Source organism: Salvelinus fontinalis, chromosome 18 (assembly GCF_029448725.1).
Source record: "Salvelinus fontinalis isolate EN_2023a chromosome 18, ASM2944872v1, whole genome shotgun sequence".
Lineage (NCBI taxonomy): Eukaryota > Metazoa > Chordata > Actinopteri > Salmoniformes > Salmonidae > Salvelinus > Salvelinus fontinalis.
The window spans coordinates 9,273,984-9,293,088 of NC_074682.1; the positions used below are offsets into that span (position 1 = coordinate 9,273,984).

The window sequence follows — 19,105 nt, forward strand, 5'->3', positions numbered from 1 at the left end:
TTTATAAAGCCATTATCGTTAGGGATAGGCCAGTAATGAAAACACTTCATTCCATTCGCGGTCCTGCAGCTTCCCTAAGCACTACCCGCTGGGCACAGACGTCAGTTCAACGTCTAGTTTTGCTTTACATTTTGTTGAGTTGTCAACTAGTGTGAATTCAACAAAACATTTCACCATGTCGTTGGATTTTAGGTTAAAGAAAATGAAATTCCCTTGCATTGCTAACTTTTTTCAAATCCAATCCATTTTGCACATTGATTCAACGTCATCACATTGAATGTTTTTGTTATAATGCCGTGGAAACAACATTGATTCATCCAGTTTTTGCCCAGTGGGTATGTGCTTCTTTCTTATGTTTTGTACATAAATCGTTACATTACCATCTCCCCATGATAAAATGAAACAATGTCTGCCACTCTGATATGCTCTGAACACTGATTTATCTGAGACACACCTTGGTTGGGTGTTTTTTTCTGTCCATCACCTGAACCAGGGGGATGCATATATATATATATTTTCTTATAGATGTATGATCTCCCCATACCTTCTCTACCCCCATTCCCCTCAGGACCATCAATGCTGGGAAGAGCATGCTGAATGAGGACCAGGCGTCCTGTGAGCTGCTGTACGTGAAGAAGCTGAGCAACAAAAAACAGCGTAACTCCACACTGCTGGACGACAATGGGGTGAGAATCATAGAATTATGAGAATCAGTTCTAGTAATTATATAAGTAGAACACTGGTAAGGCTCATTGACTGGGTCTACAGCACTACAATAGGACAGAGGGTAAAGCATACCAGCCTGGTCTGATAGACTAGACGTAACATAGTAAATGTAAATCCAGGACATCCAAATTGGTATGATAAGTTATGGTATGGTTAAATAAGACAGATAGGTACTTAATGCAAAAATGAAAGTAGGGTGGTTGGTGGACGGATGGCATAACGCGAATGTCTAGCAACCTAAAGGTTTCGAGTTCGAATCAAATAACAGACAACTTTAGCATTTTAGCTAATTAGCAACTTGCAACTACTTAGCATGTTAGCTAACCCTAACACTAACCCTAACCTTAACCCTTTTCACGAGTGAATTCCAAATATCTCTAACGATTGCCCCATCGTGAGTTTTATTTTTATGCGTGTGATGTCAGAATATACTCACTGTTCCATGTGATTGCTACACAACAGGACAGTTAACCCATGCTGCCCTCAAACCAAAGCACGCTGTCTGCTAATTATCTATAGGCTGTGTTTCAAATTGCCATTTCCAATTATTTTCTAACAGTTTGAATTGAGGTGTGCTCCCCCTCATTAATTCACATAGAAGTAGCCCATTTCACTGTTGACAACAATTTAAGTTTGAGGCATCGCTGAGCCGGACAAACTTCTCTCTTCGACGAGGGATCAAGTATCCAGACATTTGCACATCTCCAGTCAGAACAGAATGATGTATATTTCCCTGGCACATTTTCCAGCTGGCGCCCGCATTGCCTTCATTGTTGTTTTCCTTACTAATAATAACCTTGGCCATGTGTGTTCCAGTCAAATGAAGTCCATTATTATGTTATCATTATAGTTTATGTTTATCGTGTTGTTTCTACTGTAGCACACCATATGTATGTATGGAGCATAATGTATTTACTGTTTTATTCACGTTTTCAAGTACTGTTGACAAATCATGCTTTCCAATTATTGCATAGATTAATGGACATATGCACATGTATAAAATACTTTTTTGAAGGTTGTACTGATTATGATGAGCTAATGCTAAGCTGATTGCCAGTTAAGTGTGGCGCCATGTTTGTTGACATCATACAATGCATTCTGTTTGTCACGTAAATGCCTGTCAGACCAAAGATGTTATAATAAAATGAGGTGAAGGGATGTTACTCGTCTTTCGAGTAAACTTCCAGAAGTGAATGATGGTAGATGACACACCACCTTCAACATGCATACTGCAAACAGACCAAAGTCATCATGTAACCTCTTATCTTTGGTTTGCACACATCAAAAACAATGGCAGCACCATAAACTACCCATCGTTGGATTACTTTAGATTCTTAGAAAGTGTTTTACTCAATTATTTCATTCACTGGTGAGCTCACCCGTGATGCGATGAATTGTAAATAGTAATTTATATTAGCTAATTCAGATTATGGTTTCTGTCTGCCGAGAGTTAGCTAAATATGACCGCTTGTGTTAGGTCACTCTTTCCTCAGTTAGCGCTACGACTTATGTAGCCTATATTTTCTGGGTTGAATGAGATTTGTGCTATGCTGTCGCCATTTCTGTGAATATCTGAACATTGCATCCAAAAGTTAACTGCTCATATTGAAGACATAACGTTGTAAAGACTGTTTGTGCAAAATGTTTCTGAAAAAAAAAAACAGTGTGGCCACCTCGAACGCTGACTGTTGTGTCAATCTTAACTGGACGTTCTAATCACGCCGGTTGGAGTGACCACTGTAGAATGATCACACGCGTGTGTTCGTACGTGTCAAAGGGTTAACCTAACTCCCAAACTTAACCCTAACCATAATCCCCAGCCTCAGCTAACATTAGCCTGCTAGCTAGCATTTGTAACATATATGTTTTGCAAATTCCTAACATATAATACGATTTATAATTCGTGACATATCGTACAAAATGGGTGATGGAAATCCCTAAATTTATACATACCATACGAAATGTAACATATCATACTAAATGGCTGGTCATGGATTTATGTACAGAATAATACGAAATGCTCTGAGACCAGGTTGGGCATAGGCACATCCTGGTCCAATGTTTGTTTTGTTATGGACTGCCCTCGTTAAGATGGGACCTTTGGTGACACGCTGCACTGCAGCAAGGTTTTCACAGGTCTCGCTCTCTCTAATAAAACCATCTCTGTTTAAATGTCTCCAGACATCACTGGGTAGCTGGGGATTAATTTTTTTACTCCTGACAAAGAAAAGACAATTTGATTAAGACATTGACCATTGTGTGCTGCTATATTTAGAAACAGCTTTGTGGGTCCGTAGAGCAGTTCCCGCCCCTAGCACACAAAATCAAAAACCCACTCACTCAGATTGCCCCATAATCTCTCAAATGTATTTACACAGCAGTCTATAGTATACAGTATTGTACTGGGTCTGTGCTATGTCCGGTCAATCCCTCCAGTCCTTCTGGTGGCCTCGCAACCCCCCCCCCCCCTCCTGTATTCTCCATGTTTACCCTCCATGTTGTCCCTCCTGTTAATTAAATTACATCATCTCTTCTGTGCCCCTCCTCCACTCTAGTCTAGTAAGAGGTCAACAGATGCCCCATACTGCTATCTATTCTGTGGATTGGGCTCTACAGTAGATATGCTCTAACTGTCTGACGGGACACTATTACTGTACTAAACACTTTTACTTCTTGGCATAGGTGTAAAGGAAGACAGTATAGGTGAGAAGTAAGATTCACTCGATTGGTGGACATCTTGTTAGTGAGATTTACTGCCACGATGAAATCCTGTGGAATATTCACTGTCTTAATCCAGCACAGTAACTGCTGTCATTGAGCACATATTTACAGTGATAGTGTCATAAAGTAAGAAATATTATTAGCGATTTTAGTGGTGGGGCAAACTCGAAAACAATTGCTGCAATGCATTCCAGCAAAGCCACTACGCAACACAACACTAAACAATACATTAATTGCCCTATAACGGTGACAAATGGCGCCAACAAACTGTTAGGTTTGACTTCTTTAAACAAATGTGGTTTCTACTGATAACTGAGATGTACAAACTATGGCATAAGGGGACGATGACCGAATAAGAGGCAATCCGTAATTTCGATTAAGACATTAATAAGCGAGCTAGGACGGACGTAGTCAATATAACTATTTGTTCAGCACTTTTGAAATGGGACGTTCTTACAGTATTCTCCCTGTACGCCACCAAGTCAGAACCGTAGGATAAATAAAGGGGGCATATAAGCAGACAATGAAAGCTCTTACAATATTCGATGATTACATTTCTCTAAAACAGGCTATAGGCTACATGTGCACCACCAAGTCAGAACAGTGGCCTAAGTTAGGAGGGGGAAAGGGACCACATTATTAGGGCGAGGCACATGGGCTACTAACAGCTTACTACACAACATACACTTAGTATTACTTTCTTAGCTACAGTATACATATCTCCTGGCACATTACATTATTTATGCAGCAAGACATTTTTGGACCTTGTTGTGTTGTGCTCACTTAAACAGGAAGGTGGCGTGGCCGTCCTTCTTGTGGGCAAATGTTACCATCAAACTTAAATCAAAGTTTGGCATTCTCTGGATTTATGGTGCTTAAAGACAACTGGGAACTCTGGGGGAAAAAAACAAAGTTGAATCATGACATCAGTGATCTTCAAGTCGGAGCTCTAGAAAGTGGCCTGAGGTCCTGACTTGGAATTCCGAGTTGGATGACCATTCAAAACATGTTTTCCCAGCCAGAGCTAATTTTTTCTGAGTTCCGAGTTTCCAGTTGTTAAGAAAGTGGCAGAAGTCATGCTGGATTGACAGCATGGCCAATGTATTCAACCTTTTCTGGCCCATGGTGTGTTGTGCATGTTTATCCTTTTAAGCTTAGAAAAGAGACCCTTAAACCCAGACCTGGACCTCACACCCACTCCGCTGAATAGCAGGCTATTGATTGCTTTGCAACGCTTGCAGTTAGCCACTGAATTCTTCCAAACCACTCATTGTTGAATTTGCAATTTCCAACTTGTTGTGTAATGTTTGTCCAATGAGCACCGATACGTTTCATCTATAATTTCTCTTTATATGACAAGGTTTGAAAAGGATTTGCCAATAGATTGTCAACTTGATTCATGATGATGACTGCTTGTCGAGCTTGTTAGCTACGATTTTGAAAGTATGATGTGGACATGATCCGTCCAATCAAAGCTAAGGTAGATAAAACGTGATTTTATCTGTGGCCTTCTTGGATGGGCACTTTAATGTAACTCTATGGCAGCACCCAAGGGGCTTGAATTTGAGCTTTCCCCGTAGATTTTGCATTGACTTCGTGTCCCCATGAGTGACAGAACACTGAGCCAATCATGGCGCAACAAGAGAACATTACCAACCCCTATGCTCTGTATTTTCCACTGGATGCCCCACCACAGAAAACACTGAGCTGAAACACGTGCATTTGAGCTGCCTTACAAACATTGTCAAGCTTTCTTGAGTATGTGGCTTTATTAACTCAATTATTATAATGGTTTACATTGTTTGCAAACTGATGCGACACGTATTAAATGCCAAAATAACATGCGAAACAGGCAAAAAATAGATATACAGGGCCTTCGGAAAGTTTTCAGGGCCCTTGACCTTTTTCACATTTTGATTTGTTTAACACGTTTTTGGTTACTTCCATATCTATTATTTAATAGTTTTGATGTCTTCACTATTATTCTACAATGTAGAAAATAGTAAAAATAAAGAGAAACACTTGAATGAGTAGGTGTCCAAACTTTGCTGTATATATTTTTTTAGCTAAACAGGTGAGGCTCAAAACAGAATGGATGAGAAGTATTCCCATCCATTCTCTGACAGAAATGTCCTTTAGGCATTCTCTGAGTTTGTCATTCTCATCGAGATAAACTCTTGCAAGAAAGACCTGTTAAAGAGACTGAATCCCTGGCCAGTATTGTATTTCCTGCTATTTCTCTCCTTTCTTACTGTTAGCCTGTCTATTGATATATAAAAAATGCATGTTTGATATGATTTCATTTGCTCAACCTTTTCCAGGACGGCACAGGGATCCCACTGCAGTACTGGGGCGTGTTCGACGGTCATGCAGGTTCAGGGTGTGCCATCATGGCATCTAAACTCCTCCATCGCCTCATCAGAGACAGACTGGGGGACATCGCCCACCTGCTGGAGAACCCCTCCGTGACGGCCCCTATCTGCCTGGCCAAGAACGGCAGCCCCTACCAGCTGGAGGTGAAGAAGGGAGCAAATTCCACCCAGGACCCAGAGGACCCTAATGCCATCAATGACTCCTCCATCCGCTTCCACATGGAAAAGACTGTCAGTCTGGAGAGTCTGATTATGGGCATCATAGAAAACGCCTTCAAACAGATGGTAAGACACAGGCGAACGCTAACGGCATATCACCTTAAAGTTGTGAAATAGTGTTCTACTCGTCTCAGCGAATCCTGGGCGTCCAAGAGAAACTGTGGTTTCCAGAATCAAATGCACAGATTTATTTTTAGGCAGTCTTTATCTGTCAATAATTGCAAACATTTCATGTTATTAAGTATAACCTCATGGTAGGGCTGCTAACTTCCTTCTATTACCCAATGAGTGAATAACCTTTTGTTTCCGGTTGATTACAGGATGAACTGATAGAGAAAGAGAAGACGTCCTTTACCATCTCTGGTGGATGTTGTGCCTTGGCTGCCATCCATTTAATGGGGAAGCTCTATGTTGCCAATGCAGGAGACAGCAGGTAGGTCGACTGCAGGTCAAACTAATAGCAGCAGATTGATTAATGCCCATAATGACTCATGTATTACAGGCCTACTTGTTGTACATATTCAATTCAATGTTTTCAATGCAGAGTTGAATGACTGAAAGAGAGGTTAAAGGAAGTGACACAACATGATGCCCATAGCCGTTGATTCAAAGAAAGCTGTCCCCGTTGGTCATGCTCAAATTCTCAAACAGCAGATCTTATGACCTCTGCTGGCCGCTCTTTGTACGGCAACACCATTCATCATGTACTGTAAACTCCTGGTAGAATATGCCCATAAGCACAGATCTAGGATTGGTACAGTGTTTTGAAATGTTAACCTCAACCATTAGGGGGGAACAATTTGACTTTAGATCAGTGTCTTGGAGCACTAATCCTCTAACATGCTGTGCTGACCCTCTTAACCCCAATTTGTCTGTCCTGAGTGTCCTCCTGATATGGAGTCACATTATGGTGCCTGTCTTTATACAGTACGTTGTCCCTCCCATATAAATAGAATCACTACTCATTCTACTTTGGTTCTTACTCTGTTTCTACAGAGCCATCATCATCCGTAACAATGAGGTCATCCCCATGTCAAACGAGTTCACGCCCGAGTCCGAGAGGCAGCGCCTGCAGTATCTGGTGAGGACGGGGTTAATGCATTTATATATGTTTTCCTTATTAAAAAAAGAAAAAAGATTTCACTCATACATTAAAGTGTCAGATGTTTCCAGACTTTAGAGGTCTGAAAACATATGACAAACTTTGGTTTGTTAAAGTCCCTTTAACCAGGTGAGTCCCATCACCACGAGATACGAGTAGCTTTTTCAAGGGTGCCTTGGCCAAGAGGAAGATGCACGGGGGAGGGAGGGTATTGTTATTTAATGTATGATTCAGACTACATCTTTATTCATTGACTGTCTGTTGGTCTATATTAAGCCGGAGTGGGTGGCTGTGTGGGAGAGTGGTGGAACCCTCAGGGCAAGGGATGAAAAGTACCAAGTTTGTGTTTCACAGTTATATAATGTTCTACTGTCACTTTTCCTACTGCTATGATACTTCCTTTGGGATATGTTTGTTGCTCCATTTACACTAAAAAGATACACTACATGACCAAAGGTATGTGTCGAACATCTCATTCCAAAATCATCAGCATTAATATGGAGTTGGTCCCCCCCTTTGCTGGTATAACAGCCTCCACTTTTCTGGGAAGGCTTCCCACTAGATGTTGGAACTAGGGATGCACGATATATCAGAAGCGGACGATATTAGCTAAAAATGCCAACAATCGGCCCGATGTCTAGTTTAACGCTGATGTGTAAAATCAATGTCAAAGCTGACGTGCATACCTATATAACGTAGGTCGATGACGTAATGACGCCACGAAAAAATATAGTGCTACATGTGCAACACAGCATTTGTAACCTAGCTCACAATGTCTGCTGTGTGGATCGAGCAGTCAACAAATTGAGCAGTCATTTGAAAGAGTAAAAATAATTCAGTGAGACAACTCAAAAGGCGAAATCCATTAAACACCAAGATAATGGAATTCATTACCCTTGACAATCAACCGTTCTCTGTCGTGGATGATGTTGGCTTTTACCGACTGGCCAAGCACCGGTACACACTACCAAGTAGGCGCAATTTTTCAGATGTTGCCCTACCGGAGTTACACAGTATTGTTGAAACTCACATCCATGAGCTACTTGCTATTAGCTTCACGACTGACATTTGGACCAGCGATGTCAGCCCCATGAGCATGCTGAGTCTGACAGCAGTGGGTCGACGAGGATGTCGTACTGAGGAAAGCCGTATTGTATGCTCAAGAATGTGCTGGTTCTCATACCGCTGCTGCCATTTCAATGGGATTTGAGAACATGTTTGAAACATGAACACACTCCTAGCGCCAATCGAACAACTGACTCGAGAAATAAGCTCAACTGTGTCTGCAGCAGACCTGATACCCTGTCATGGCGTTGAAACGCCTGCTCAACAAAAATGCCAGCACAGACCGTCGGGTTAACTTGGAAAAGTACTCTCCTACAGGCTGTGAACCACCATGCTCAATGCTAGGTACAAGGACCGCTACTTCGATGCAGACAAGAAACAGGGTTTATGTGAAATGTTGTTACGGCCACAGCTGGACAAGATGGAAATGGACACAGTGACAGTGCGCACTGAGGAAAAGAGGCCACGGACACACAGAGCTGAAACGTCATGCTTGACATGTATGATGAAATCCTGGTTGAGACTGAACAAATGAACAATGAAACAGCACAGCAAGTAAGTGAAAGAAATAGGTTTTGATTAGGGGCTCAAGTGGCGCAGCGGTCTAAGGCACTGCATCTCAGTGCTAGAAGCATTACGACAGACACACTGGTTCGAATCCAGGCTGTATCACAGCCGGCTGTAAATGCCAACAAAATTACTTTTTGGTCAGTGTGTGTGTGTGATTTTACTATTTAACTGTAATAAAATGCTTAAAAGGGCGCAAACATTTTAAATAACGGTAATCGGTATGTCGGTGCATCCCTAGTTGGAACATTGCTGCGGGGACTTGCTTCCATTCAGCCACAAAAGTATTAGTGAGATCGGGCACTGATGTTGGGCGATTAGGCCTGGCTCGCAGTCGCATTCCAATTCATCCCAAACGTGTTCGATGTGGTTGAGGTCAGGGCTCTTTGCAGGCCAGTCAAACTCTTCCACACTGATCTCGACAAACCATTTCTGTATGGACCTCGCTTTGTGCATGGGGGAATTGTCATGCTGAAACAGGAAAGAGCCTTCCCCTAACTGTTGCCACAAAGTTGGAAGCACAGAATCATCTAGAATGTTATTGTATGCTGTAGCATTAACATTTCCCTTCACTGGAACTAAGGGGCCTAGCCAGAACCATGAAAAACAGCCCCAGACCATTATTCCTCCTTCACCAAACTTTACAGTTGGCACTAGGCATTCAGGCAGATAGCGTTCTCCTGGCATCCGCCAAACCCAGCTTTGTCCATCCAGATGGTGAAGCGTGATTCATCACTCCAGAGAACGCATTTCCACTGCTCCAGAATCCAATGGCAGCGAGCTTTACAACCAGAGGACAGACGATTTTTTATGCGCTTCAGCACTTGTCGGTCCCGTTCTGTGACATAGCGTGGCCTACAACTTTGTGGTTGAGCCATTGTTGCTCCTAGATGTTTCCATTTCACAATAACAGCACTTACAGTTGCTAGAGGCAGGGCAGAAATGTGACGAACTGACTTGTTGGAAAGGTGGCAGCCTATGACAGTGCCACGTTGAAAGTCCCTGAGCTCTTCAGTAAGACCATTCTACTGCCAATGTTTGTCTATGGAGATTGTATGCATGCTCGATTTTATACACCTGTCGATTGTATACACCTGTCAGCAACAGGTGAGGCTGAAATAGACAAATCCACTAATTTGAAGTGATATCCACATACTTTTGTATATATAGTGTATGATTCGTAAGAGCCATTTCGTCACAAGTCAATTTGACATGACAGTTTGTTATGCATAGTTTTGTCAACGTTAGCTCTGCTCTGTGTCCCTGCAGGGCTTCCTGAGACCGGAGCTGCTTGGGAATGAGTTCACACACTTGGAGTTCCCTCGCAGAATCCAGCACAAGGAGCTGAGCAAGAAGATGCTCTTCAGGGACCACACAATGAACGGCTGGTAAATTACAGCTATTGTCTAACATATGGGGTTCCATTTGTTACTTTTCGGTCCATTGTATTTTTAATGGTAAGGGCCAGGAGTTTTTACAGATCACATAACCTGACCAGGAAAAGTCGTTGCCCTATAAAAGCCTCTGACAGTCTACAGGATCAAGAGATAAAAAAAAGTTGGCTATATACTTCTTGAAGAATATAATCACTAATCCCTAACCCGTGATCCTGTTGGTTTGTTGCAGGGCTTACAAGACCATCATAGAAGACGACCTCAAGTTCCCGCTTATATATGGAGAGGGTAAAAAGGTGAAGGACTTTGCCATGTTTATGGACTGGGTACTGGTGTACATCATAACAGCACAGTATATGCATGGTGCTGTAAGGTCTGCCATAGACAGGGCCACAGTAGTTTGTTAAGAACCACATTTACCACCTGACCAGGTAAAACCCTGCCCAAGTCATGGGACATTTGATATGCACAGTACAGTATACCTTGGTCTTCAAACAAAATGTAGATTTACTATTGTCTATCTGCCCTAATCATATGTTACCCGACAGGAAGAAACCTTCATGTATGCTTAGCTGTTAGTTCACCAGCAGGACAGATATAGCACGATAATAACTTGAAGTTATTCATTCCGCTGTATGTGTGGGAGGACTTCTAATGCAAGTTCATGGTTGTTGCTGAACTCTCCCAGTCTAGCTGTGTGGTAAAAGAGACACACTGCGAACGTTATTTTCCCACGCAGAAAAGTGCTCCTGAGTCACTAATCCCTCATAAATGGATTTTCCTAGAATCAAGGAACACCCACAGGCACTAACCCAGATCACTCACTGTGTGATTGTGTTGTGTGTTTATGTTGTGCGTAGGCCCGTGTCATGGCCACCATTGGGGTAACACGTGGCCTAGGGGATCATGACCTGAAGGTGTACAACTCCAACATCTACATCAAACCCTTTCTCTCCTGCTGCCCAGAGGTGAGTAAGAGATGTCATGCTGTAGAACCATGTATCATTCACCATATGGAAGATTATGGCTCGTCTAGAAGCATCCCAGTGTGGCCTAGGATAGCCTCCATAGCTTGGAGGACATCTAATGATACGTTTACTTTATTTTGGCTCATCAGGGAACATATTGTCAAATATTTTATTGAATATCCTTCATCTGTATTCCCTCCCTCCGTTATCTGTCCCTCCGCCCACACTCCCTCCCTCCGTCGCTCCTCCCTCCCTCACCCTCGCTCCCTCCTCCCTCTCTCCGTCGCTCCTCCCTCTCTCTGTCACTCCTCCCTCTCTCCATCACTCCTCCCTCTCTCCATCACTCCTCCCTCTGTCGCTCCTCCCCCTCTCTCTCCATCGCTCCTCCCTCCGTCGCTCCTCCCTCCCCCTCCATCGCTTCTCCGTCGCTCCTCCCTCCATCGCTTCTCCGTCGCTCCTCCCTCCCTCCCGCCGTCGCTCCTCCCTCCCTCTCTCCATCGCTCCTCCCTCCCTCCCTCCATTGCTCCTCCCTCCCTCCCTCCATCGCTCCTCCCTCCCTCTCTCCATCGCTCCTCCCTCCCTCTCTCCATCGCTCCTCCCTCCCTCTCTCCATCGCTCCTCCCTCCCTCCCTCCATTGCTCCTCCCTCCCTCCCTCTATCGCTCCTCCCTCACCCTCCCTCCGTCGCTCCTCTCTCCCTCTGTCGCTCCACCCTCCCTCCCTCTCTCTCTCGCTCCACCCTCCCTCTCTCTCCGTCGCTCCTCCCTCCCCCTCTCTCTCCGTCGCTCCTCCCTCCCTCTCTCCGTCGCTCCTCCCTCTCCCCCCTCTGTCGTTCCTCCCTCTCCCCCCTCTGTTGTTCCTCCCTCCCTCCCTCTCTCTCCGTCGCTCCACCCTCCCTCTCTGTCGATCCTCTCTCGCGCCACCCTCTCTCTCCTCCCTCCCCCTCTCTCTCCGTCGCTCCTCCCTCTCTCTCCGTCGCTCCTCCCTCTCTCTCATCGCTCCTCCCTCTCTCCGTCGCTCCTCCCTCTCTCTCTGTCGCTCCTCCCTCTCTCTCTGTCGCTCCTCCCTCTCTCTCCGTCGCTCCTCCCTCTCCCCCCTCTGTCGTTCCTCCCTCCCCCCCTCCCTCTCTCTCCGTCGCTCCACCCTCCCTCTCTGTCGATCCTCTCTCGCGCCACCCTCTCTCTCGCTCCTCCCTCTCTCGCGCCACCCTCTCTCTCCCCCCTCTGTCGCTCCTCCCTCTCTCACCCGCCCCCCCCCCTGTCTCTCCTCCCTCTCCCACCTACCCCACCCTCCCTCCTCCGCTCCTCCCTCTCTCTGTCGCTCTTCCCTCTTCCCCCCCCGTCGCTCCTCCCTCCCTCCGTCCTCTCGCTCCTCCCTCCCTTCCCCTCTGTCACTCCTCCACCGCCCCTCCCTCCCCCCGCCCCTCCCTCCCTCGCCCCTCCGTTGCTCCTCCCTCCCTCGTCCCTCGCCCCTCCCTCTTTCTCTCCCCCACTCCTCCCTCTCCCCTCCTCCCCCTCTTTCCGTTGCTCCCTCCCTCCCTCTCTCGCTCCTCCCTCCATCGCTCCCCCCTCTCCCTCCGTCCCTCCCTTGCTCCTCCCCCCCCTCTGTCGCTCCTCCCTCGTCACTCCTCCCTCCCTTCCATCGCTCCTCCCTCTCCCTCCGTTTCTCCTCCCTCCCTCCTCCGTCACCCCTCCTCCGTCACCCCTCCTCCCTCCCTCCCTCTGTTGCTCCTCCCTCCCTCTCCGTCGCTCCTCCCTCCCCCCTCCTCTCTCGCTCCTCCCTCCCCCCTCTCTCCATTGCTCCCTCCCTCCCCATCGCTCTCTCCTCCCTCCCTTTGTCACTCCTCCCTCCCTCCCTTTGTCGCTCCTCCCTCCCTCGCTCCCCGTCGCTCCTCCCTCTCTGTCGCTCCTCCCTCCCTCGGTTATCCGTGGCTCCTCCCTCTCTCGCTCTGTTATCTGTGGCCCCCTCCCTCCCTCTGTCGCTCCTCCCAATCTCTCCCTCCCCTCTCTCTCTCCCCTCGCTCCTCCCTCTCTCTCTCCTCCCTCCGTCGCTCGCTCCTCCCTCCCTCCGTGGCTCCTCCCTCCGTTATCTGTGGCTCCTCCCTCCGTTATCTGTGGCTCCTACAGGTGATAGTGTACGACATGTCTGAGTACAAGCATGGCCCGAATGACGTGCTGGTGATGGGTACAGATGGGCTGTGGGACGTGACCACAGACAGGGAGGTAGCAGACGCAGTTTCAGGCTTCCTGTCCTGCTGCGAGCCCACTGATCCTGTGAGGTATGTACTGTAATCTCTAGTCTATAATCTACACAGTACAGTATATGGTCATGCTGCTTTCTGTCTATAATCTAAAAACAGTATACAGCCATGTTGCTTTGGCAGCTTGCATGCATGTATCAAATATAATCTGTTAATTAGATTTATGATGAACAAGATTTTGCAAGCCGGCAAGGTACACTCCATTTGTAAGAATCAACCGCTTATCAAAACATGTGGAAGATAAATATTCCTATCCTTGCGATGTACTTCCCTTTTGAGAGCCATTGAACTATGCACTAATTCAGAGATGTCTGAAGAACCACAGGGATGAACAGAACTGAGCCAAAGAATGTCAGGGCAATGGGGCATTCAACTAATATAGGTGTATAAAGACCAGGTAGAACATGAGGACTGAGTGTAACAGTATAACTTTACGTCGTCCCCTCGCCCGGACACGGGCGCGAACCAGGGAACCTCTGCACACATCAACAACGGTTGCCCACGAAGCATCGTTACCCATCGCTCCACAAAGATATTGCAACCCTGCTTAATGTCTCAGAGCAAGTGACGTAACTGATTGAAATGCTACTAGCGCGTACCCGCTAACTAGCTAGCCATTTCACATCCGTTACATGAGTAATATCTGGACTAGGCCAACATGTCAATGGAGGGTCCACATTCCGAAACCAACCAAATGCAGAGACACAATAACTAGCTACACATTGTAACAGTGATATGTTAATGCTTCCTTACGCATTACACAACAGCTTGTGCAGCACTGGTAGCAATTGTCCAACTAGACCAGGGGTGTCAAACTCATTCCACGGAGGGCCTAGTGTCTGCAGGTTTTTGTTTTTTCCTTTCAATAAAGCCCTAGACAACCAGGTGTGGGGAGTTCCTAACTAATTAGTGATGTTAATTCATCAATCAAGTACAAGGGAGGAGCGAAAACCCGCAGACACTCGGCCCTCCGTGGAATGAGTTTGACACCTGTGGCTTATACTATTAGAGTTGCTACCAATAAAAACAGGGTAGATATTGAATATTCAGGTAGCCATGAAAAAAAAAACACTGAATATTGGTTAGAAAAGGTGTAATTAAAGAATATATCCACTAGAGGTCAGTATCTAGCCTGTACAAATTAGTATGGTCATTTTTAAACGGCAATACCATTTTGACAAACACCTTCATATACACATACTTGGGATGAATTGCATTTCAAATTCGATTCATGAACATAAAAAAATACTAATTTGAAATAAATAGCACTTTTCAATGTTTTGACCGCAACTCTGTTTACATCCAGATATACACTGGCCGCCCAGGACCTGTTGATGCGGTCGCGAGGGGTCCTGAAGGAGAGGGGCTGGCGGTTACCCAATGAGAGGCTGGGATCAGGAGACGACATCACTTGTTATGTGATCCCCTTGGCGGGACCGGCAGGGCCCGAGACAGAGACATGACAGGCCTTGTCCCACCACCCTACCAGGAGAGGACTAACTCCCTAGGACCGACCAGGGTCAATCCTTCCCCCTTACCCCCTCTACCCTGGGGGAAGGGTGAAGAAAACACCTCCCTTTTATAGGGAAGCCTCAGATTGGAGAGCTGGCTGTTGACACCTGTCAACCGGCCCATCTTCCTGGCTTCTGGAACAACCCACTGGGCTCTAATTATTGTTTTTGTTTGGTACTCATGTAACAGGTGTTCAATGACATTAACTGACTGACCGAAAACACGTCCATTTCTGAAACCTGCTCTTTTTGATCGCTACTTAACGAGAACCTTCCCCCTGTAGTTTCATGTTTTAATCTCTCTAATTTATTTTCTGATAATTGCAGCAGGATTGGTTTGGCCATATTCTGATAGAAGTGCTTGGTTAGTCTTTCTAAATACCTCCTTATTACCTTATGACCCCCACATGTGATTTATAGAATGCTAAATTCCTAAAATAATCTAATTTATTGCTTGTGTAGAGTACAGTATGACAGGTGGAGGTAGATGGCCTGGCACAAAGTCTAACATCAAATAGCATGACTGATAGCAATTGAGGGACTAGCATCACATAGGAGTGATGCCACTGCTCAGAAAACAGTGGAGCTCTGTGACAAAATAACTACAGTCGTGGCCAAAAGTTTTGAATGACACAAATATACATTTTCACAAAGTCTGCTGCCTCAGTTTGTATGATGGCAATTTGCATTTACTCCAGAATGTTATGAAGAGTGATCAGATGAATTACAATTAATTGCAAAGTCCATCTTTTCCATGCAAATGAACTGAATCTCCAAAAAACATTTCCACTGCATTTCAGCCCTGCCACAAAAGGACCAGTTGACATCATGTCAATGATTCTCTCGTTAACACAGGTGTGAGTGTTGACGAGGACAAGGCTGGAGATCACTCTGTCATGCTGATTGAGTTCGAATAACAGACTGGAAGCTTCAAAAGGAGGGTGGTGCTTGGAATCATTGTTCTTCCTCTGTCAACCATGGTTACCTGCAAGGAAACATGTGCCGTCATCATTGCTTTGCACAAAAAGGGCTTCACCTAAATCAACCATTTATCGGACCATCAAGAACTTCAAGGAGAGTGGTTCAATTGTTGTGAAGAAGGCTTCAGGGCGCCCAAGAAAGTCCAGCAAGCGCCAGGACCGTCTCCTAAAGTTGATTCAGCTGCGGGATCGGGGCACCACCAGTACAAGGCTTGCTCAGGAATGGCAGCAGGCAGGTGTGAGTGCATCTGCACGCACAGTGAAGCGAAGACTTTTGGAGGATGGCCTGGTGTCAAGAAGGGCAGTAAAGAAGCCACTTCTCTCCAGGAAAAACATCAGGGACAGACTGATATTCTGCAAAAGGTACAGGGATTGGACTGCTGAGGACTGGGGTCAAGTCATTTTCTCTGATGAATCCTCTTTCCGATTGTTTGGGGCATCAGGAAAAAAAGCTTGTCCGGAGAAGACAAGGTGAGCGCTAACATGTATCATGAACGTAATTTTGCCTAAGAACACAGCCATGAATAAAGAATGGTACCAACACATCCTCTGAGAGCAACTTCTCCCAACCATCCAGGAACAGTTTGGCAACGAACAATGCCTTTTCCAGCATGATGGAGCACCTTGCCATAAGGCAAAAGTGATAACTAAGTGGCTCGTGGAACAAAACATCGATATTTTGGGTTCATGGCCAGGAAACTCCCCACTCTCCTGAACAACGTCTATATGCACCCCTACTGGATGGAAATTACAAGTGTAATGGCTGTGCTCAATGCAATGGTACTTATAAATGCAGATCCTTCAAACACCCACAAACAGGGAAATCGATCCCAATCAAAAGTTTTATTACGTGCTCCACTAAGGCAGTTATTTATCTTATAACTTGTCCTTGTGGTAAAAATGATGTGGGTAAAACAAAGCGCAAATTAAAAGTACGTATCTCAGAGCATCGTAGCACCATTAGGTGCAAAAACTTGACTTACCCAGTTGCGGCCCACTTTTTGGAGGCAGGCCACTCGATTTCGTCTCTGCGTTATATTGGCATCGAACATGTCCCCCTCCCTAGGAGACGGGGTGACCTTGATAATCTATTGTTAAAACGAGAGGCTGCCTGGATCTTTAACTTAAAGACCCTTGCTCCCTTCGGTCTCAACGTAGACTTTGATCTGAAGCCATTCTTGTGATTATTGTGACTTTGCCATTGTAATTGTTTGTAAGCTTGTGTAGTCTAAAATTAATCTATGATCGTATGCTATCCATTTGTTTTTTGTATGCTGTTCTTTGTATGCCATTTTAATATTTGAGAATTAACCAATGATATTAGGCCACTTTTGGCCATGATTACAGACACCTGTGTGTCTTTTGACACTATATAAACGAGTCATCCCGCAGTGTTTGTGATTATACCCTGATGAAGACAGCTTCGCTGTCAAAACGTTGGACATTACATTTTTGCATCTGAGCTCCTAGAGTGTGCGGCTCTCCTTTATTTTCAAGTTTTCTACTCCGCTAGCCAGCACCTCGCCTAAATAGGTCTGCGTTTCTTTTTCTTCAGCAAACTCCCCAGACCTTAATCCCATTGAGAACTTGTGGTCAATCCTCAAGAGGCGGGTGGACAAACAAAATCCCACAAATTCTGACAAACTCCAAGCATTGATTATGCAAGAATGGGCTGCCATCAGTCAGGATGTGGCCCAGAAGTTAATTGACAGCATGCCAGGGCGGATTGCGGAGGTCTTGGAAAAAGAAGGGTCAACACTGCAAATATTGACTCTTTGCATCAACCTCATGTAATTGTCAATAAAAGCCTTTGACACTTATGTAATGCTTGTAATTATACTTCAGTATTCCATTGTAACATCTGACAAAAATATCTAAAGACACTGAAGCAGAAAACTTTGTGGAAATTAATATTTGTGTCATTCTCAAAGCTTTTGGCCACGACTGTATGTCTAAGGTTGGGAGATGCTTCTGAAACACGGATGGGAATGTTGCATGAGGAAGACACAAAGAATGAAGAGGAAACATTCTGTTACACGTCCTGTGCCAGTATTGCAGAAACTCCAATGTCAAAGCAGCAGTGAATGATGATGGAAGATGTGAAACCTGAAGCACTTTAAGACAGTCAGTCTGATTAGTGGTTATGAATTCAATTGCACTTGCAATGATTTTTCTTGAATTATGTATGTTTAGAGATATATTTTTGTTTAACTTATTGTTAGTTTTGTCACCATGACAAAAAAAAGGCAAGGCATGGCTGAGATGTGCATGACCTTTGTTGTAATATCATCATATAATATATTCGATCCAAACTCAAATATCAAAGGCTCTTTTGGCATGTAGGTGCAATGTCATTTTGAATTGGAATGAAGCTATGGTTTCCTTCCTCTCAAATTGTTCCTATAGAATGTATTGTTTTTTTTTTAGTATTGTCTCCCAGAGTTAAAAGATCCACAATAGTGTGCTGTACTGTTTTCTACTTTTTATTTTTATTCTGGATTGACAACTTGTAGTAGATAATCTGTTTGTCAGGATGTCACTTGACTGCCTTACTACACTCGAGGAGCATTGTGGGCCAGGGACTGTATGGGACATACAGGGACTGTATGTTTTATATGTTAATTAACTCATATCAAAGTCTTCATTCAATTTAAGTTAGGAGAAGTTGCCCAGACAAATGTATGCCCTCAAATGTCTTGCTTCTCTCTTTGATTGTTATGTGTAGCCATTATAGGTACGTTATCCCTAGCTTTTGGTACGTTATCCCTAGCTTTTGAGAACGTTGGCTAATAGCTGTATCATAAATATTGCTTTATTTATAATAAAGAGGTAGGGGATCAAGTGTATCCTTACCAAAATAAGACGTACATCTCTATACTAACTTCCCCATATCATTTGAACCTATAGAATAATTATTCTAAAGTTAATCTTTGAACAAACTACCATTTGTTCTGAACCAGATGTTGAAATAATAACTTGGTAAATGATGGCATTATACCTAATGCAGTTAGGTAATGAGCATGCAGTCCAGGAATAAACCCTGTTAATCTTTCAGAAATGTGTGCAATCCCTTACAATTATACAGAAATCTCTGCACTGGAAAGGGAAGGTTTAGAGGGAAAACAAAGGGTATATTTAGAGTGATTGCAGAAATGAATGGTTGATACCATAATGTTTAGTTTATGTTCATTTTGATGGGTTAATATTAAAAATATAATATA

General features: G+C 44.6%; 1 protein-coding gene across 1 annotated transcript in view; it reads left to right on the forward strand.

Moving 5' to 3' along the window:
- ppm1j (protein phosphatase, Mg2+/Mn2+ dependent, 1J) overlaps positions 1-18,747 on the forward strand; it is a 50,949-nt gene extending 32,202 nt beyond the window's left edge. Inside the window, exons 2-10 of the mRNA XM_055868070.1 lie at positions 569-686; positions 5,769-6,104; positions 6,359-6,471; positions 7,035-7,119; positions 10,042-10,160; positions 10,399-10,462; positions 11,027-11,134; positions 13,260-13,411; positions 14,700-18,747. Coding sequence (XP_055724045.1) covers positions 569-686; positions 5,769-6,104; positions 6,359-6,471; positions 7,035-7,119; positions 10,042-10,160; positions 10,399-10,462; positions 11,027-11,134; positions 13,260-13,411; positions 14,700-14,856 — 1,252 coding nt within the window. The 3' untranslated portion in view covers positions 14,857-18,747. The remainder of the gene's footprint in view (positions 1-568; positions 687-5,768; positions 6,105-6,358; positions 6,472-7,034; positions 7,120-10,041; positions 10,161-10,398; positions 10,463-11,026; positions 11,135-13,259; positions 13,412-14,699) is intronic.
- The last annotated feature ends 358 nt before the right edge of the window (positions 18,748-19,105 follow it).